General features: G+C 56.0%; 7 protein-coding genes across 7 annotated transcripts; 3 read left to right on the top strand and 4 right to left on the bottom strand.

Annotated features, from left to right (window-relative positions):
• Positions 1-119: 119 nt before the first annotated feature.
• On the top strand, positions 120-1,212 carry IE81DRAFT_311340 (LexA/Signal peptidase; the record flags this gene model as incomplete). Its single annotated transcript, XM_025512436.1, has 3 exons — positions 120-345; positions 415-545; positions 888-1,212. The coding sequence occupies 3 exons, from the start codon at positions 120-122 to the stop codon at positions 1,176-1,178; spliced, it is 648 nt and encodes a 215-aa protein (XP_025371062.1). The 3' UTR covers positions 1,179-1,212.
• Positions 1,213-1,221: 9 nt separating this feature from the next.
• IE81DRAFT_321811 (ARM repeat-containing protein) lies at positions 1,222-5,671 on the bottom strand. The gene is made up of 7 exons (XM_025513453.1): positions 5,281-5,671; positions 4,989-5,123; positions 4,511-4,849; positions 4,069-4,413; positions 2,940-3,982; positions 2,714-2,848; positions 1,222-2,646 (listed from the first exon to the last, which is right to left on the bottom strand). Exons 1-7 carry the CDS (start codon positions 5,316-5,318, stop codon positions 1,517-1,519), a joined length of 3,165 nt encoding a protein of 1,054 aa, XP_025371061.1. The 5' UTR covers positions 5,319-5,671; the 3' UTR covers positions 1,222-1,516.
• Positions 5,672-6,549: 878 nt separating this feature from the next.
• On the bottom strand, positions 6,550-9,322 carry IE81DRAFT_321808 (rhomboid-domain-containing protein). Its single transcript, XM_025513452.1, has 6 exons — positions 7,733-9,322; positions 7,643-7,664; positions 7,360-7,561; positions 7,201-7,274; positions 7,035-7,066; positions 6,550-6,919 (listed from the first exon to the last, which is right to left on the bottom strand). The coding sequence occupies exons 1-6, from the start codon at positions 9,019-9,021 to the stop codon at positions 6,754-6,756; spliced, it is 1,785 nt and encodes a 594-aa protein (XP_025371060.1). The 5' UTR covers positions 9,022-9,322; the 3' UTR covers positions 6,550-6,753.
• Positions 9,323-9,890: 568 nt separating this feature from the next.
• Positions 9,891-10,672, top strand: IE81DRAFT_346068 (hypothetical protein; the record flags this gene model as incomplete). The annotated part of the gene is made up of 4 exons (XM_025515994.1): positions 9,891-9,944; positions 10,082-10,252; positions 10,361-10,396; positions 10,502-10,672. The coding sequence occupies 4 exons, from the start codon at positions 9,891-9,893 to the stop codon at positions 10,670-10,672; spliced, it is 432 nt and encodes a 143-aa protein (XP_025371059.1).
• IE81DRAFT_311334 (hypothetical protein) lies at positions 10,508-11,917 on the bottom strand. Its single transcript, XM_025512435.1, has 3 exons — positions 11,597-11,917; positions 11,119-11,452; positions 10,508-10,972 (listed from the first exon to the last, which is right to left on the bottom strand). The coding sequence occupies exons 1-3, from the start codon at positions 11,812-11,814 to the stop codon at positions 10,946-10,948; spliced, it is 579 nt and encodes a 192-aa protein (XP_025371058.1). The 5' UTR covers positions 11,815-11,917; the 3' UTR covers positions 10,508-10,945.
• A 276-nt stretch (positions 11,918-12,193) lies between these two features.
• IE81DRAFT_311332 (glutamine-hydrolyzing asparagine synthase) lies at positions 12,194-14,704 on the bottom strand. Its single transcript, XM_025512434.1, has 2 exons — positions 14,287-14,704; positions 12,194-14,129 (listed from the first exon to the last, which is right to left on the bottom strand). The coding sequence occupies exons 1-2, from the start codon at positions 14,477-14,479 to the stop codon at positions 12,394-12,396; spliced, it is 1,929 nt and encodes a 642-aa protein (XP_025371057.1). The 5' UTR covers positions 14,480-14,704; the 3' UTR covers positions 12,194-12,393.
• Positions 14,705-16,274: 1,570 nt separating this feature from the next.
• Positions 16,275-19,013, top strand: IE81DRAFT_329096 (hypothetical protein; the record flags this gene model as incomplete). The annotated part of the gene is made up of 3 exons (XM_025515128.1): positions 16,275-17,030; positions 17,103-17,531; positions 17,601-19,013. 3 exons carry the CDS (start codon positions 16,275-16,277, stop codon positions 19,011-19,013), a joined length of 2,598 nt encoding a protein of 865 aa, XP_025371056.1.
• Positions 19,014-19,203: the final 190 nt, after the last annotated feature.

The raw sequence follows: 19,203 nt of genomic DNA, 5'->3' as shown, positions 1-19,203 counted from the left end.
GCATCGCATCGCATCTCGCGGGGGCAGAGCGTGTGACCCCGCCGCTTCCCTTTGTTGCATCGACAACGCCATATCTGCCCACTTTCTGACAGCAGCGTGGCTGGTGCCATCGTTGCATCATGTCCTCGACGTGGAGAAGAGCTTTACCAGGAGTAGCCAACTCCCTCAAAGTTGCCTTTCAAGGTTTCTGTCTTGGCAATCTGATCAGCAATCACATGTTCGAAATTCGACCGTCTTCGGGATCATCCATGCTTCCCACGCTGCTTCCCAAGGGCGACTACCTGCTTTTGGTCAAGCTGGATCTTCTCCACGCTTGGCGAAGCGCATCCTTTCCAGCCTTGATGGGTCAAAGCGAAGTCGAGCAATCTTCCACGGCTCTACAATCCTCCACCAAACCTGGCAAAGGCTATGCAGACTCGCTCAAGAGCCTCAAAAGAGGCGAATTGGTCGTCGCTGCCCATCCCATCGATCCCGAAAAATGGGTGTGCAAGAGGATCATAGGTTTGCCAGGCGATACGGTCCTAGTAGAGCCACGCTCCATCAAAGTGGACAATGGCACGTCTTACCCTCTCAAAATTCGTACCCATGCTGAAACTCAAACCCAAGCATCCGATCCACTCATCGATCAGAGCTTGAGGGGCGTCTTGCCGCGCGATCTGCAAGAGCTCTTAGCGCTAGAAAAAAGGAGCAGCGAAATCGAACCTCTGCATCCACATCGCACGGATGATACTGGAGGAGACGCGTCGCTCCAGTCGATACCGCGCGACAAGTCGCCGTGGGAGGAAGCTCTATCCCATCATCTCTCGACCTCCTCGACGCGCAAAGCACCACCACCACCACTGACCGCCTTCAACGTCCGTCCAAACAACAACAACGACGCGTCGCAGCAATCTTCCAGCAATGCATCCCTCCTCCTCCTCCTCCTCTCCAAAGAAATCGCATCATCGCCTTCCCATCCTCCTCCTTCTCCTCCTCCTCCTCCTCCTCCTCCTCCTCCTCAATACGTCACCATTCCCGCCGGACACGTCTGGCTAGCAGGCGACAACACCTCTTCTTCCAGCGATAGCAGGTACTACGGACCCGTACCCATCGCGCTCATCAAGGGCAGCGTCGTCGCTAGAGCTTTTCCCAGTCCAAAGTGGATGATGAGCACGTGCGCTTTGAAATGGATGGATTGAAAGGCGCACCGTGCGCCGCCGGCGCCCCCCCCCCCCCCCCCCCCCTCGTTGGCTTCGTGCGACGTCGTCGTCGTCAAAAGGTGACGATGACAGTCATCGCTGCATGAGGCCACAGGTACGCACGGTGGGATAGACACCTCATCACGCCGAATCGCGGCATCACGGCAGCGCGCTGCAAGACTTTTCGATTGATGTAGGCAAGATGCGCATCAGGCGCTTTTCATAGTGGCGGAGAGATGAACGACCAAGGGGGTATCCACGAGGAGCGATGAAGTGTAAAGGGCGGGCGGGAGCAGCGTAGCGACTCTACGTAGGAAGCGCGATGGCGCCTCGGACGATCACAAGACGGGCGTGACGTGCGGCTTGGCCACTTGCTCGTCTACACCGTTTGCCACTTGCTCGAGCTGCGCTCGTGCAGTAGGGTTCAGCGCAGCAACGACGTCCTGAATGTTTCCAGCGATGCTTCTGAATCGTTCAAAGACGGGCACGGGGTCCATGGGCGACTCGAACCCGATATCCTCCTCGTCCGCCTCCTCATCCTCCTCATCCGCTTCCATATCCTCGAAATCTTCCGCGCTCTCTCCCGTCGCGATGGCCAGGTTGCGCGACCTCAGACGAGCACCTTCCCTCGCCAGCATTTCCAAATACTCGTTCTCCTCATCCACCACATCCCCATCCGCATCGTCGCCAGCAGAAGCGCCACCATCAACATTAGCGGATTCTTCCTCCCCCTCTTCAACTTCGTCTTCATCCAAATCGTCAAAAAGCTCCAGCTGTTCCTTGCGTTCTGCGATAGCTTGCGGCAGTCCCTCTAGCACTTCGACCGTAGCCGCAAGCAGCTGGGGCAAAAGGGCCTGCACATCGTTGGCCAACGAGGGGCGAGGCAGGGCAAAAATGCCGCAAAAGGCGCTCGCAACCACTTTGCGCGAGTGGACATTGCCGAAATGAGAGACGTCGGTGATGATGGTGTTGAGAAAGGTTGCCGCTGCGTTGTGCGTCTCGAGCGACTTGAGTGCCAGGGCGGGATTGTAGACGAATGCGTCGAGAATGACCAGTTTGGACCACTTGCGAAGCGAAGCGGAAGATTCGCGCCCTTCCGCCTTGACATGCGGCAGCGTCATTTGCACGATGCCCGGCACCGCTTCGTCGATGGTGCCCGTAAGAAGTAGCAAGGCGACATCGATGAGCTTGAGAGCAGATACGCGATCCACCACTCCCAAATTCTCATTCGTCATGCCGATTTCGAAAATCTCCAACAACATGCGCCGATAATCGGGTTGGGATTTGATGACTTCTGTGCCGTAAGAGACGATGTTGTCGAGCGTGGGCAGCATCTCGGACAAGTAGTCGATGCCGGACGCTTTGAAGGTGGTGTGCAGCTGGACAAAGATGGACCACATGCCTTCCGAGACGCGCTTCTGATTGAAGACGATGACGTCCGTCAGGTCCAGCACATCGTCGTAGAGTTCTACGAGGCGCGTCTGGGCGAGTGAGTTTTGCTGCCGGCAGACAAAGAGGAATCGGTGGATACTCACCGACGCATTCCTTTTCGAGCGTGTAGCTGACCACTGGCAAAATGACCGTCTCGAGCTGGCTCAGGATCTGTTGATTCTCATCAGCAGCAGCAAGCACTTGATACATGGTCTGACAAGCTGCCACTGCAGCGAACACTGCGTTCGAGGGGTGAGAACGCGGGGGGGGGGGGGGGCAGGGCTTGATCAGGTATACGTTGACTGTGCGCCTGACAGCAACACCGCTCACTCTTGCTTTCCGCCGAAGGATTGTAGTCCAGCTCGCCGTTGATGTTGTTGAGCTCAGCATCGGCATTCGCCAAGTGCTCGCCGAGCACTCTGATGTACGAGTCCCGAAGGTGCTGACAAAATTCCACAGCAAAGGGTAGGATCTGTTCGGCAAAGGAGGATACGACCTTGCTGGTGGTAGCAGAGAGCGTATCCAGGTCCGTCTCGTCTGCCAATTTGAGCAGGCGCTGCATGAGCGGTCCGGCGTTGGGCGCCATGGCCGCGTGAACCTCGTCGTGATCGATCAGCGTACCGATAGCTGCGGCAGCTTGCATGCGCACCGGCAACTCGCCATCCTCCAAGCACTGCATTACGCCCTTGAACGTGGTTTCCAAATTCGTAGTGTCCTGCCACCTCATCGTACCAGCAAAGACGCGCACCAGATCGCAAGCGCGAAAACGCAAAAAGCGATTTCCGCTCGCCAATTCCGGAATGACCGAAGTGACAAAGAGCGTCTCGAGCTGGTTTGAGATTTCTGAAGACTCTAGGATGGTGTCGGAGATGGAGACGAGCATGTTGAGCGCACCTTCCTTTTCGTTGTCTGTTCGCGTCTGTATGACGGAAGTGATGAACTGCAGCTGAGGATGAAACGTCGACTTGGTGCGCTTGGAGATGAGGGCTTGCAAGAACGAAGCGGCAGCACCCTGAGGCGTGCCAAACTCCTCGATGGGATCCAAATGGCTTCGCACGTAATCCACCGCGTCCAGCTCCCACAGCTCCTCGTCGGCTTCGGTGTAGCACATGAGTGGGAAGACGAAGCGCTGAACGAGATCATCAACATGAGGCTTGAGCAGAAGCCAAGTGGACTTTGGCTTGACGCAATCCTCGTAAAAGGCAATGATAAAGTAGTGCGCCTTTTTGCTCAGCCACAGTCCCGAGTTGAGCCGCGCAACAGTGAGCTCGAGGTAGACTTCGAGGATGCGCGGAGCAAAAGTCGAGACAAAGTGTTCGGCAAACGGCTTGTACTTGTCCAAGCTTTGCGGCAGTTGACTGGGATTGCCGTAGCTGAGACGATCAAAGGGCGTATGCGAAGTGAGCGGCAGTGTATGCAACGTCTTCCCAAAAGAAACCCTTTGGACATGGCTACGCACCGAGTGAAGAGCTTGTTGAGGTTGAAAAAGGACCACTTCTTGGCCTTTGTCCAAGCAGCTCTCTCCCTCTCATCCTCATCAGCAGGCAGCTGACTAGGGTCGACCTGATGCTTGACAATGGCGATGAAGAGCTGACCCCAAGGCACGATGGATTGGTGCGATTGGTGATGGGCAGTGAGTTGAGAATTGATAGAGAGCTTGTACACCTTGACCAGCTTCCAAAGCAGCTCCCCACTCTGGGCCGACGACGCGGTGGGCGATGCGAGGATGGACTGGCCGGTGGCTACGAGGCGGGGCAGCGTCGCTGCCGATACCGGCTCCAACAAGGATGACTCGTCCTTCCACCTGCAAAGCGTCAGCGATCCATCGACCAGGGTTGTTCAGCATTCGACATGGGCGGACCGTGAGCGGGCATAGACGGTGTATGCGGGCAGAGACTCACCTGAAAGATCTGACCACCTCCAGCAAAGCGCAAATACCGCCATACGTAGCATTCTGATCGCCGGAATTCAGCAATTCGCTTATCCTATCTATCAGATCCGGCCAACTTTTTGGGAAATCGGTGGTGACGATGGCATTGAGCGTAGCAGCCACGTGGGATCTCAATTGAGGAGGAGAGGAGATCAAAGTTTGCAAAATGTTCGATCTAACTTCTTGCCTGTCCTTTTCCCCGATCGGCACATTGTTCGATGGACCGCCAGCTGCTGCACCTCCTCCGGCTTTGGCAAGATTGATGGCTCGCTCGTGATCCCACATGCGCCGAGCGCGGTTCTTGACGTAGCTGTCGTGTGCGTGCGAAGTGTTTCCAATATAGTGAGCACTCGCACTCGCACTCGCACCCGCACCCGCACCCGCACTCGCACCCGCACTGGACACGACTTCTGCTACCGCACCACGATGCGGCGCGCTTCTCGACTCACATGGCGGCAGCTTGTCTGCCCGTAATGTCCAGCTCAGGGTGGGCTACGATCTGTAGGGCGGTGGCGAGCATGCCATCTTGCTGCTCCAATTTGCGCAATTCCAGCTCAGCAGCCAATCGATGATTAGGATTCGCACTGCGAGTTGGGGCCGTCACGAGTGCGTTTGAAAAGGGAAGGGGGGGGGGGAGGGAAGGAAAGGAGGTGGGTTGCGGAAAATGTCAGCTGAGGCAAGTCAAGTCGCTGCTGCACTGTCACCCCAAGCGTACGGACGGCGCCGACAAGGGACACGCACTCGAAGCTGGATGCGAAGATGTTGTACAGCTGCTCCATGATCTTTTCCCCGCCAGGTTTGTAGCAGAGGTCCGCGGCTGGAAGTGCAGAGTGAGATCGAGGTGTGAGGTGATGGTGGTGTGAATGACGGGTGAAAAAAGTCACACGGATCCGTCAGAGTCCTCGAATTTGAGGAGATGCGAGCCAGCGAGTGGGGGTTGTGTGGGGGTGAAGCTGTCAAAAATGGGAGGCTCTTCTGTTGTGCTTAATGCTGCCGGTCGATCAGTCACAGTCGTGAGTGCTGAGTAGTCACTATAGTCACGAACGTTGATGCCAATCAGCAATCGTGAATGTGAATGTGAATGTGAATGTGAATCGTGAACCCAGAACTCTTTGAACCTCGAATCACGAATCTTGAGTTGTGAATGAAAATGTTGTGCATCTTGATTCCTGATTCAATTCAATTCCTGACTGAATTCGCAACGTGTCCACCTCTACTCGTGACTCCGCCTGCACCGCCCTAGCTCTAGCTTCTGTGATCCAAACCAACATCATGCACCTCATCGCACGCGCCCACGCGCACGCGCACGCGCATGCATGGCGCCAACTCGCCCGTCCGGCCAAGCAACAAAAAGCTCGCCCGAGCAACAAAGGAAAAGAAAAGAAAAAGAAGAAGAAGAAGAAGAAAAGTTTGTGGTAAAGGCCTCGCTCCGCTACACTTTCCGCGAGCAGCAGCGGGGCATATATGCAAGATGCAAGGCAGCCCCCGCCGCTAGCATTTGAATCGCACGGAATACTCTTGACTCTTGACTTCAAGTGCGACTCCATCGCAAATCAAAGCGCGCCTACGCGTCACGTACGCCGCACAACAACAACAACCAAAAAAAAAAAATCAAAAACGGCAACACAAACGCAAGCAATCACGAATTAACTTCTCGTGCAGCAGGAACAAAACGCACCACTATAATGCCCCGCGAGTGCGCGAGGAGGCGTCGCGTTCTCGCGATGATCTTTCGCGCTTGCGTGTTGCTTTCACGCTTGACAGTTCTCGAGCCTCAGGCGCCAAAGTGCCACCCGATTGTGCGGACTCGCAAGGGAAGTTGCGCTTCTCGTCAAGGGCATGAAGACTCACTCACGACTATATACCGCACGCAGGCGCGCGGTGGCATCAAATGCCGCCCGCCGTCTTTGTTCGGATCGCTTCTTGCTATACAAACGCTGCACAGTCGCGATGATTGGACCAGGATAGCCCGGTTACAATGATATCGGCCATCGCGGCAGGCGGCAGGATACCGAGTTCTGCCATTCAGATGGGGAGGCAGTGACACGTGCGTGTTCGGATTCGGATTCGCTGCGAGCGCAGCATGGCATGACTCTGTGACTCGGGCGACATGGTGAGGGGGAGGGCATCGAAGCAGCAAATGTCCTGAGCAAGAGATGAAGGAAGAGGCGAGGCGAGGCGAGGCGTGGCGAGGCGCTCGATCAATTTTTTCGCCTAATACTTCTTGGGCAACGGGATTTTGGAGGCCCACTTGATTTTGGAGCTCATACCCATGCGCAGCCACAAGAAGCCTGCTAGAGCGCCAAAGAGGTGAGAGGCGTGCGATTCTTTCCCCGAGTCACCGAAAAGAACGCCATAGCCAGCTCCAAGAAGCATGGCCCTGCAAGGCGAGATTGAATAGGCAGGAGAGGCAGACAATCATGTGCGATATGCGTGGACGGCGTCAGCGTAAATAGAAGGACCAAGGCAGGCATCGCGTCAATGAGAGAACTCACGTCAAGACCAACCTGTTGGTTATTGGCAATGCCTTGACAGATCAACGCGTCCGTGTGGAAGGGGTCGAGCAGGGGTGCGTCTCAGCTTTCCAGCTCCTGTGTCGATCGGTCTTCGAGCGGGTCGAAGAAGGAGTTTCTAGGCGACAAAGGCCGAGTCAAAACTCACAATGTGACGAGGGAATAGGACGATGCCTTGTTGCGAGGGAAAGTAAGACACGGTTGCTACACCGTAAATGGCACCTGAGAGAGAAACGATGTGGTTTGAAGACGGCTTTGATGAGGTCCTGGGTCATCAAGATGGCCAGAGAGATGGCAAGGTACGCACCGCTAGCCCCGTGCAGTGGGCGGGCGCTTCGACGCTCCTCGTCCGCATTCCTCCAAGAGCAAACTTCGGCAAGCATCGGATCCACGTATTCGTCCCAGACCACAGCGCCACCAGTGGCTACGATGCCGCTCGTCAAGTACAGACCGAGCCATCCTACCGGTCCTAGAAGCCTCACTAGAGGTCGTCCAAAGATGAATAGGAGCTGTGAGAAAGGGCGCGCGCGAGGATGGAAGAATCAGTGTCTGCCGCATCTCCACTGCGTTGAGGACCATACAACACGCACTACGAAATTGCCAAAAGCATGCCTGTGGATACCGAATCGAGTCAGCAGAATTAAGGTGTCATTTGATTGAGGCTCTGCACACCGACTTACTGCAAATCACTATGACTGAACATGGCGGTGACCAATGTCCAATACTTGCCATTCCTCAGATTCTCCATCGAGCAGCATATGTTGCTGTTCATCCAAAGCAACCGTCGAGGGTCTTTGCGCTCCGACCAATCCTCATACGCTCTTCTCCACATCCTAAAGACACCTATCCAGATGGCAAAGAGAAGCCAAACAAGCATGCTTTTATATTTAAAAAAGAAAGAGTGGGTAAAGTTCCAGGCAAAGGTCCAGCTGAGTCCCTTTGCGGTGATGAATCTACCTTTGGCCAGGAAAGGTCCTTTCTCAGCGTGCTCCGCGAGTTGAAGCGTATCTTCAAAGTCGTCGAGCTTGATGTCGCCTCGATCCAGTTCGTCCACGATGTGCGGGTAGTCGTAAGCGATTTGCTCCACCACCTCACCGAATGCCTTTTGCTGTATCTCCAACCTCCTCTTGTGCTCCTTGCTGATCTCCTCCCAAGCCGCGTCTCTTCTCGATCGAGCCAATTGTGGTGAGAGTTCGCTACCTCCGCCCCAATCGTCGTATTTCCTTTTACGCAACACCTTCTGCTTTTTCATAATCTCATGCACCCAATCGAAGTTGCCCTCTGGCTTCTCCTTCTCCGTCTCCTCCACCTCTCCTCTCTCCCGCTTCTGCTTCTTCACCGCTTGAAAAGCCTCTTGATACTTGATCGAACCAGGCCGTAAAGGAGGTTGAGATACGGCGGACTTTGCTGGCTTTGTACCGTCTGGCGCAGTGGACTCGCTAGCACCGCCGCTGTCGAAGTCAGCTTTCTCGGACGATTTCTTCTTCTGAGACTTTGCCGAGGGGATCGACTTTGACACCTTGGCTTTAGCGGGCGCTGAGCTGGATAAATTTCGCCGTGTTGTAAGTTGCAGAACCGAGTCGCGCTCCGCGATGCTATTGAGAAGGCCGGATGTTGCATGTACTTTCGAGGAGCTGTTCGCTGTGGGTCTGATTTCAGGTCTCGACAAAGCTGCGCTCCGTCGTTGTGCACCACAAGGTGCGCTCCACACCGTGTTGCTTGTACTTCGCGCGCCCGTCAAGTCTGAGCGCGCCTGAATGCTGGTAGAAGACGAGGTGCTTGGAAACGTCGACGAATGAAGACGCTCGGTCGGATCGCGATGATGGGCAGACGCCGCGCCTGAACGCGTGCGATGTAGGCGGACAGTCCAACAAGCGCATGTATGCGCAGCAAGAGCTGATCGATCGATCGATTGAGCTCGTGCGAGTCTGCTGCTGAGTCTTGCTAAATCGCCAAAGAGGGGGTTCATGGCGCAGACGATGCCTGTGAACGGCTTGGAGACGCGTGTCGGGTTCGCGCCAGGAGCGAGCCAGTGGAAGGTGATGGCTCTGCTTTTCACCCAGTAGATCGGGTCCGCAGATTGGCTACCATGCCTGTGGCACGAGATCGAGGATTTGGATAGAGTACAGTAGGTGACGAGCTGTTTGAGTGGGCGAGCAAGCAATGATCGACGTGCTCACCAGCTCAGCTCCAGGGCCGCATCGTCGAGACTCAACAGAAGAGAGAGGACAAAGGAGAGTCAAAGAGTCACGAGTGTGAGTCTGATGAGTGGCGGGCGGGCAGCACAGAAGTCACGCTATAGCGCTGCACGGGCTGCTATATGCACGCTGCCTGATGCCTCCAACCGTGAATCGTGAATGTGAATCACGAATGGTGAATCTCGCAGCTCGCCAAATCCCCAGCCACTGCGTAAGTCACGTGTTCTTGCTCCGAATCCGCTACTGAGACCGGGTTATCCGCCTCGAAGCGCCACCGCTTTGTGAATTAAGGGCTCCGCGCGCCGCGAGCGGAATGGGCGAGGCACCTCCACTTTTTTGAGCAGGCTTCCCTCCCGCTCTCTGATGACCGGCACCCCGTTCTGCGCGCCTCCAGGCGATGCAGCGAGGCATGTCAGGGCGAGGGTTTGTGTCGGACGACATACACATCCACGCTTTACATCGACTTGGTGGGTGACCAAGCTCTGGCTGTACAGCACGCAACGCGCTCCGAACCTTGTCAGGCAACCTACACAACCACATTCGTCGAGACGCACCCATACACCTCTTCACAATTCCCCTCCACCAACACCTGCTCATACGCATTCGTCAAGGGCATCCTCATCTTCCCCCATTCGCAACCATGTCGGCTCAAGGAAGATGCAATTGCGGCAAATTTGCCTTTGAAGTCCCACCTGTGAGTCTTGTTCGCCTTACCAGACGGTGCTGCCACCTTCGCGCACACGCACACGCACACACATCAACCCTTCTCTCGCCCTCTGAGCCGATATGAGCGGCTCGGCTCATGCCCATCGCTTGGATTTAACCGCACAGCTTCAAGGCATCGCCATCTGTCACTGCAAGCCCTGCACTCGAGCGGGAGGAAGCATCGGCTCTTTCAATGCCGTCATTCCAGCCGACGGTATCACCTTTACAAAGGGAAGTCTAAAAGAGCTGGGCAATTATCAGGATACCGAGACTTCTAGTGGTAATCCCATGGCCCGTGTGAGTGGTGTGGTCCGTGCAAGCGGTATGAGGGGAGAGGCGTTCGAACGCAAAGGGTTAGAAGCTGTCTCCTGCTTTGTCTCACATCCGCTCGTCATCTGCGCGCAGCACTTTTGCGGATCTTGCGGTTCCGCCATCATCTCGGTGAGACATGCGCAATTGGAAATTTTGTAGGGGGAAAGGTGCACGGTGTCTTGCAGGCTCACAGCACAAGCTTCTGTTTCCCTGTCACTCTTGACGCGAGCGCAGATTCCCAAGGGTTCTCCCATCGGCTTCTTCAAAGTGTCTTCCTTGGACGATGCGCAGGCGTACATTGGCAAGGACAGGAAGCCTGATCAAGTCATCTTTCAAAATAGCGCGCCAGACTTTGTCAAGAAGCTGGATTGGGGAGAGGGCGTAAAGACGGCATCGGAGGCCTGATCCATCGACAGCATGTCTGCGGAGATGCTGCTCGCTCCAGCTCCGGTCTGTGGTTGCTGGCGCAGCCCAATGTCAGAAGGATTTCTCCTGCCAACGAATTGTGACTCTTGCTTGCGAGAGTCAATGATTCATTCAAACGCATTGTCGAGCGAGTTTCACCGAGTACCCTCCAACATACCATCCGCGATCGTGAATAGCGTTTGGGCACGAAACACGCCAGTCACCGTAGTGGACGTGCTATAGTGCGCGACTTCGTGCGCTCTCGTCTGCTTCTCATTGGACGAGGTAAGCGTCGTACACCTTGTCGACAGAGCGGCGCAGGAAGAAAGGAAGTGTGGCGCAGAGAGCAAATCATCATTAGCATTCTCGAATGTCACGTCTAAGATTCTCCAATCACCAACCCGACTCGAGCGCTGGCTGCGCGGCACGCTTGACAAGCGACTCACCACGCTCCTTGTACCTCTCACAGCCGAAGCGATGACGAGGCTCTTGCAAGCCTTTCTGATCTCCTCATGCTCATCCTCGCACTCCAAGATCAGTCTCAGTCTGAAGCAATACTCTCCCACCTCCACCTCTTCCTTGCCCTCCAGCAGCTTTTGCCCAGCTTCTGCCGAATGACCGTAGCGAGTGCCGGAAGATTGAACGTAGAGCGTGCGGCCTGAACGGAGGAGAAAGGCGTAGCGGGCGTCCAGCCAAGCTGTACCTTCTGCGTCCGTGCGCAAATAGTCCGCCGCTCCTCCCTCCAGCAAGCGAGCGCCGTGAAATGGGGATGTCGCATCGCTGCATTGCGTCCGCCAGCACAAATGCCGCGTGGTGTGAGGTGGGAGGGGGGGGGGGGGGGGGGGCATCTTCCCGTCAACTTGCTTCTGATATGTTGTGCTGCGTCGCCCTTTCATCGAATGCCGGAGCAATAGCCCCACTCACCTGCTCGTCAACACTGCACTCTCTAGCGGTATGATTTTGCGCATACCTACGCTCGTCTGCCCGACAACGTGCACGGATCCAACGGTACATTCGCACCTGAAAAGCGGTACGAGCGCAGGGGCGGCAGGTTGGAAAGAGGTCAATTTGGTGTCGTCTAGCGGTCGACAGTTTGGTGAGACTGATGGCGCAGCGTCGGAGCTGGTCTCTTCGCAGGACATCCTGCAAACTGCTCGACGCGACGCCCGAGATGAATGAAGAAGCAAGCAAGCAAGCAGAAGCGGCGCCCGCTGGTCACGAACGGCGATTGGGCCAAAAGTGAACGGTTGTCGTGGAACAGAAGGTCAACTGTGCGCGCGTGCATGAGCAAGTCATCTGTGCACCTATGAAAGTCGCAGCTGCGCGCCTCGATGGCCAGCGGCCGAATTGTCAGGGTTGACGTGTCGTGCAGGCCCCAATACAAAAGTCAATATGGAGGCAGACTGGGCATCAGGTGTGCAAGCGCTCAGTCTGAGTGGAGAAGAACCGCTGCCGCTCGTCGCCTCGAGCGCCTCACACACTCCCCCTCTCCGTCACACCACGCAGGCTCCCTATACAGTACGTGCGGTAATCCTGTCATATTAGTGAGTCATGCAAGGTTGCATTTTGCAAAACGTACATTCTCTACTCTTTTCGCCGCGAGAGCTGGGCTGCAAATCGAACGGCAATGTCTCAAAAAGAGCCTCGCAGACATGCCCCGCAATTACTTCTTCCTTCTGCTCAAAACACACCCCCCTCCGCCGCTTGCCCGTCGTATGGCCTCATTCCTGCTTGTTCCCATAAGCCGAATCGTGAATGGTGACGGCTCTTCCAGAAGGATCGCTCGCGCAGCCCCAATCGCCTCTGGGTACCCATCTAACAGCTGTGGAAGCGGCAGCAGGGCTGGGGAACCAATGTTCGAACTGCTCCCTGATCCAGTAAGCTTCCTTGGTGTCCGGGGTGTCGAGCGGGTACCTTTTTGCTCTCTGGTTGAACTTGGCGTCCGAGATGGCGCTCTCTGCGTGCGACTTCATGCCGTCAATCCAACTGTAGCCTACTCCATCACTGAACTGTTCCTTTTGCCTCCACAGGATCTCAGTGGGCAAGTAAGGCTTTTCATCGCCCTCTGGAGTCAAATCGAACGCCTTTCTAAGCAAGTACTTTTCCATATGAGGCCTGCCGTCCTTGTCCTTGGTCTGCAGCGTTCCCTTGTTGAACTCCTTGTGCTTCGCATCGACATTCATGCACACATCCAAGAACGCTCTGTCCAGGAATGGAACACGAGCTTCCAATCCCCACGCCATTGTGCTCTTGTTGGCTCTCAGGCAATCCGCAGTGTGGAGGTTCTTGACCCTCCTCACGCACTCTTCGGCAAACGACTTGCTATCGGGAGCAGCGTGGAAATACAAGTATCCGCCAAAGATTTCGTCCGAACCTTCGCCAGAGAGAACCATCTTGACGCCCATAGCTTTGATCTTGCGCGAGAGCAAGTACATCGGAGTGGAAGCTCGAACAGTGGTCACATCGTAGGTCTCCAGATGGAAGATGACATCGGAAATGGCGTCCAGACCTTCCTGAACCGAGAATGTGTACTCGTGGTGCACGGTGCCCAGGTAAGCAGCCGCAGCACGAGCAGCCGCCAGATCGGGGGAGCCTGGTAGGCCAATGCTGAAGCTGTGAAGTCGAGGCCAGCTCGCCAAGTTCTCCTCCCCTGCGTCTTCGTCAAAGCCCACAGCCAGACCGTCCGGCGCACCTCCGGTACCCAAGTCAGGTGTGGAGGTTCCGGTGCTGTTGGCTGAAGCGCCAGACCTTTCGGCCGCTAGAGCTGCTGCTCGCCTCTCGGCGCGCTTGGCCTGTATGGCCTCGTAGCGCTGCCTTTGCGCATCCGCCACCTTGTTCGTCTCGCGCGCAGCGACCGCAGCGATCAGACTGCTATCCAGTCCACCCGAGAGCAGCACTCCGTACGGCACTTCGGACATGAGTCTCTTCTTCACTGCCATTTCCAGCTTTTCCCGAATCAGCGTAAGATCTGCATCACCAGTGGGCAGCTTTGAGGTATCCACATCTCCATCGATCCAGTTTGGAGAGTAGTATCGCGTGATCTCTTTGCCCTCGCCCAGCTGCGAGTCGTACACGTGACCAGGTGGGAAACTGTCGATGATTTCGCACTCTTCGTGGATGGCTTTGAGCTCGCTGGAGAAGTAGACTGCGCCTGGGCTCTTGTAGCTGGAAGCGACGTAAAAAGTGGTGATGCCGATGGGGTCTCGAGCAGCAATGACTCGGGAAGGGGTCACGCTGGTGTCCAGCAGAACAAAGCTGAACATTCCATCCAGCATCTTGACAAAGTCCACGCCATGCTCGCGGTACAGATGGATGATGACCTCGCAGTCGGAGTGCGTCTTGAACACCGCGGATTGATCTTTCAGCCCTTTGCGCAGCTGCCGGTGGTTGTAGATCTCTCCGTTGACTGCCAAGATGATCTTGCCATCTTCCGAGACCAGAGGTTGTGCGCCGGTGTCTGTGCAGAAGTACAGCATCAGAGATTGTCATGTCAGCTATGGGCTTTCACACTCCAAAGTGGCAGCATGCGCTCCAATGGGGAGACAGAGAGGCTCGCAACGCCCAACGCTAGACCAGACACTGCTGTATGCTCGCGCGCCCCAATCCACACTCACCGACACCGACGATGGCCAGACGCTCGTGGCAAAGGATGCTTCCCAGCTTTGGTTCATCCTTGCTCGCTTCGTTGGTCACCACGCAGCCGCTCCAATCTGGACCTCTGTGTCTGATGCAGCGGCTCAAGTTGAGCATGCGAGGCCTGTAGGAGGCGGCATCGGGATGATGAATGCAGGCTAGAATGCCGCACATGATGGACGGCCGCCAAGCTGCTGGCGGCGGGCGGGTAAGAGGCTGAAGAAGGTCGGGAAGTGCGCGTTGGGTGAAGAGGTGGTGGAGGGAGACGAGGGCGTTGGAGGAGGTGCTTGGCTCAGGACTCCATGCAGCAGTCGTGATCGTCACGAGTCACGAGTATCACGAGCGAGATGAGTAGTCAACTCGACAATGCAGCGACTTGACCCCATCAAGGCTCACTCACTCACTCACGACTGTGACTCAAGACTTTCTTTCGACTTTCTTCTTCGCCGCGCGAGCCTCGCCTCGCCTCATCTTCGAGCGCATGCCTGCATGCAGCGCGCGCGCCCTTATCGCGCCTTTGGGGTGCAGCAGCAGTGCGCATAGAACTCGCGAGCGTTGCTATGCAGCATACGCAAGACTCTTGACTCGTGACTCGACGGCGTGGATCGACCGCGGGCGCAGATTCTGGATTAAAATCAAGATTCAAACCGCATTCGATTCGCAGAAACCCGTGACTGATCGCGGCTAGCTCAAACGTGCAGAAGGCGCGCGGGCCGGCTGCGCCCTTCTTGAAACAGCTCTAAATTGAATCCCATCACTTGCGTCTCTCTCGCACCTCAAATCTTGTACTTTGCCTCAAAATCCAATAAAGCTCACTTGACCAAGCCAACAAACGGCAGCAAAGAGTCAACAGTCAAAGAGTCCCGCCTCGCAAATCAGAAATCAATGAATCAAGAATTGTTGAATGTCAGTCCTGAATCTTGAATGAAGGAAACAGAATCATAATCAAGAATCTTGCATCTTGAATCCTCCCTCATGAATAATTACATGAATCATGAAGTTCAGCCAAGTAGACTTTTCAAGGTCGGATTCAAATTAGAATTTGAACGTGTACTCTTGACTGTTCGAATAGTGAACTCACATGATCACTCCCAAGTCACGAGTCGACTTTGCGCGACAAGCTTGATTCAAATCACGAACAATAACGAAATCAAAATGATGAGTCAAGAGTCTCTTGTCTTGGCGGCATGCGCTTACCGCGATTCACGATTCGTCGCTGCATGGCCCCGCGCCTGCACCGGCGCTGTGGTCGACCATGCTGCATCCATCCATGCTGCGCGAAACGCGACCGCCCGCTTGCCGCCTCAGCACTCACTTGCACGGCGGTGCATGATGAAGCTGCTTGCGGTGATCGTACCATCCCATGCCGCCATCCCTCGGATTCCGCTCTGCTGCAGCTCACAGCCACGAGCTCCATTCACTCGTTCCCAGATCGCACTCGCGACAGCACCTCGCAGCGCCATTCTAAGTTTGGTTAGATTTGGCGACAATACTCGGCTCCCCAGACACCTGCCACCCCACGCGCACGTGCACTTACTTGCACCAAAAGCATACCATCCCGGCTGCCAGAGCTTCCAGCTTCCACCGCGAGAGGCGGACATCAAGCACGGCAGATAAAGAACGGTTCGCGCGTTGGGCGCACCTCGAGACAACGGTCACTCCGTACGTGGACAGGAGGCGCTCTGCTGCGACGATGCCCATAGCTTCAACTTCAGCACAATTGTCACAGTCCGATGAGCGCTGCGAGAGCATTGTGAGGCGGTGCGCAGGCTGCGCACATTCCCTCTTGCCATCTGGAAGCAGAGTGGAACGTAGAGAGGTAGCTCACGCGAGACAGATGGGGATGTATGCGCATGGACATGTAGACACCGACCCCTCTACCGACTGGTCAGGGCATGCGCCCAAGCGTAGCAGACGGATCACGCCTCTCAACCTCAAGAAAGGGAGGAGCAGCGCATTGAATTTGAACATGCGCCGCAGATCGATCTGGCTGATTGCCCTCGCTTGCGCTGCCATACTCTGCACGAAGCCCACACTGGCTCGAGAGGAGGCGACCGTCAATTTTCAACCAAGAGATGTGCTTGCTGCGCGACAAGCCTCAAGCCAGAGTGAGGCGCTAGGTAGCACGTCAGGCTCGTTGTCAGCGTTGCCCTCCGAAGCTACCCAAGGCATCACCTTTGTTCCTTCCAGCACGCTGAGCAACGGCTCCTCGATCTCCACTCTGGGATCAGGAGAGGCGACCAGTACAATCTTGTATCCCACTTCTAGCTCGGACGGCTCGGATGAAGATTCGGTAGCTCAGTTGCCAACTGGAGTGAGCAGGATGGAGGGACAGCCAACACCCACGAGCCCCGGCCAGCCGCACGATCCTCTGCTGGCCATCATGCCCGACTTTGCATTCAGCATGCCCGCTCAGATTGTCGCCAACGGCATCAACTTGGCGCTCGTCACCATCCTTGGCATTCACCTGCTATTCACGGCTCAGTACCACTACCCGCTGAGCTCGAGAAATTACCTCTTGCAAGCAGTCAGCACAGCAATGCTTCTTATCAGCCTAAGCGTGCAATTGAACATTGTCCTCAGGAAGCTCCACCATCAAAGCCACACGTGGCCTTACATGTTCGCATACATTGGTGTTCAGATTCCCCCTCAGGACGGCACCTGGACGACGGTGCAAGAGGCCTTTTTCCTGCTCATGCGTGCTTGCACAACTGCACTGGCACATGTGAGTCGCATGCCTCTTTGGCCTTAAGCTGTGTCAAAGCATTGACCCTCTTTCGCCTTTCACTGTCCGCAGTTGACGCACATTCAATTCTTGACGCTGCTGTTCCCATCGGCGCTGGAGGCACGCTTGATATTGTGGATGTTGGGCCCGCTGGCTCTTGCGGCTTCTGGCATGGAGTTTACCGCTCTCTCCTCATCTGACGACGTCAAAACCTCAGATCTAGGAGACGCAATTCGGAACATTTGCAACAGCACATTGACCTTGCTCTACACTTCTGCGCTGCTGATTTGGGGTCTCTTGGTGAATCGCAGAAGAGCCTGGAGGACGGATGGAGGGACGGCTGCTTTTGGTGGCGGTAGCGTCGGATTGGCCATCATCAACACGGCCATCAGCTTTGTTGAGATCGCCTTTGATCGCGTTTGGTGGCTGCCGGACATGTGTTGGACACTGACGATCTGGCAAAGCTGGCTCGGCTTCTGGTGGTGGGTCGGCTCAGGCATGGTGAGTATCGTGTCGACGGTGATTCGCACCTGCGCAGGCTCACGCGCGTTGGCCACGCGCACTCTACAGGGCATTGGTGAGGTGGAAGACAGAGTCGAGCGACAAGAGCGCTTGCGAAAGCGTGAAGAGCGCATCAAACGCAAGCGGGACCGAGAAGAGCGACACAGGAGGAAGGCCGAGGCTGCCGCTGCTACAGCCGCTGCAAATGGCACTGAAGCTGGCAGTGGAGCTGATGGCGACACTGCTTTGATGGGCCACGTGAGGAGATTCAAAGACAAGATGGTTGGCGAGACGAACGCTAGATTGCGAAGACCACATCACGGCTCATCTTCTGAACCCAACGAGGAGATCGAGTTGGAAGGCGTCTCGGGAAATGAGGCGCGCAACGCTGCAGAAAGGAGGCATTCACCCGAAGCTGATTTGCGAGGTGTGGAGGTGCACGATGAGGCCCGCAATGGCCCTCCAGGCACGGTCGTGGGAAGCAACAACCCAGCGGATGATGCCTTGACTACAGCTGGATCGTCCAGCGATACCCATCCCACATCCACCTCTGCTCCGGGTTGGTTCCAACCGCTGGGACAGGCGCTCATCTCCTACACGCCCAGTTGGATCACGCGTCGTTACAACAGATTGAGAAGAGCTCACGAAGTGGCAGCTCGTCGAGCCGCTACCGAGCAGTCTGTGCTCCGGGATCAGATGTTGCACGCGTCTAGGTCGACGAATGGACCCGGACTGAGGCACATGATGTTCGATCCGCGCATCGAGCGTCGGATCGGCATGGATGAGGGAGAGGCTCGGAGGAGCAATAGCGCCAGAAGGTCCGCAACGCAGGTCCGGCATGTGCCCGCTTTGGGTCTGGACGGACATGCCGGCGCGGTCAATTTGAGCGCTGAAGCTACCGAAAGCATGGGCCGCGATAGCAGCGGCACCCTTTCAGGAGAAGGCACGGGCAATGCCACGAGCACAGATCAGAGGACATCTTCTTCTGGTTCTCGGAATAGGGACACACCGCAAGCTTCGCCCACGATGACCTTCCGTGAAGTTGGTCAAACTGCTTCCGCTCGCTCTTTGTCTCGCGAGCAAAGTCGATCGAGAACTCGATCGGCACATCATCGATCTACACCACCAAGCGGCATGGCGCAAGAGGCCCGCTCAACGACAGCGACGACAGGAGGATCCGAAAACCCCTTCTCGACGCCACGAGTCGAGGTGCGGGGAGCAGGAGCTCGTCCACATGATGGGGACTGGCTGGACGAAGGACCGGTCATCATTTCTGGGGGTGGTAGAGCAGACGATGACGATGAGCCACCAGCAAGCCTTGCCGGAGGTCCTTCTGGACGCGAGCGCCAGTTAGCTGAAAGCCAGGCCTCAGCGACACCGCGACACGATTCCACTCGCGGTGATCCAGGCACCAGCCCGCGCTGGGCCTTCGCGAATAGCATTCGACAGCTCCGAAGGACGGATAGGTCTCATTATCCTTGATTCCACTCGTCCATCGGAGCGCTGCGCATTAGCTCGACTGGCAGTGTTTCCTCAATGGAGTCTCGTAACTTTTCCATCTGGTTGTCGTCTGAACCGACATGTACTGTAGATCTTCGGATTGACTCGCCCCTACTCGTTTTGCCCCTCTATGTGCTGCCTCGATCAATATGCTTCCCTCATCCTTTGTAAT

Source organism: Ceraceosorus guamensis, assembly GCF_003144195.1.
Source record: "Ceraceosorus guamensis strain MCA 4658 unplaced genomic scaffold IE81scaffold_15, whole genome shotgun sequence".
NCBI lineage: Eukaryota > Fungi > Basidiomycota > Exobasidiomycetes > Ceraceosorales > Ceraceosoraceae > Ceraceosorus > Ceraceosorus guamensis.
Note: the sequence above shows the minus strand (reverse complement) of the source record. Positions and strands in the feature narration are given on the sequence as shown.

Bases quoted from the DNA above. Each gene is read 5' to 3' on its own strand.
- IE81DRAFT_321808 (XM_025513452.1), bottom strand. From the start codon at position 9,021: ATGAACCCCCTCTTTGGCGATTTAGCAAGACTCAGCAGCAGACTCGCA. The intron at 7,067-7,200 runs GTGAGTTTTGAC...TGATCTGTCAAG, and splicing joins TCCTATTCCCTCGTCACATT to GCATTGCCAATAACCAACAG. The intron at 6,920-7,034 runs GTGAGTTCTCTC...CTCGCCTTGCAG, and splicing joins ACCAACAGGTTGGTCTTGAC to GGCCATGCTTCTTGGAGCTG.
- IE81DRAFT_311334 (XM_025512435.1), bottom strand. From the start codon at position 11,814: ATGTCCTGCGAAGAGACCAGCTCCGACGCTGCGCCATCAGTCTCACCA. The intron at 11,453-11,596 runs GTGAGTGGGGCT...GACGCAATGCAG, and splicing joins AGTGCAGTGTTGACGAGCAG to CGATGCGACATCCCCATTTC. The intron at 10,973-11,118 runs GTGAGTCGCTTG...TCTGTCGACAAG, and splicing joins TGAGAGGTACAAGGAGCGTG to GTGTACGACGCTTACCTCGT.
- IE81DRAFT_321811 (XM_025513453.1), bottom strand. From the start codon at position 5,318: ATGGAGCAGCTGTACAACATCTTCGCATCCAGCTTCGA. The intron at 4,850-4,988 runs GTGAGTCGAGAA...CGCACACGACAG, and splicing joins GGCAGACAAGCTGCCGCCAT to CTACGTCAAGAACCGCGCTC. The intron at 2,849-2,939 runs GTGAGCGGTGTT...CCTCGAACGCAG, and splicing joins TCCTTCGGCGGAAAGCAAGA to TGTTCGCTGCAGTGGCAGCT.
- IE81DRAFT_311332 (XM_025512434.1), bottom strand. From the start codon at position 14,479: ATGTGCGGCATTCTAGCCTGCATTCATCATCCCGATGCCGCCTCCTAC. The intron at 14,130-14,286 runs GTGAGTGTGGAT...ACTTCTGCACAG, and splicing joins TCTGGCCATCGTCGGTGTCG to ACACCGGCGCACAACCTCTG.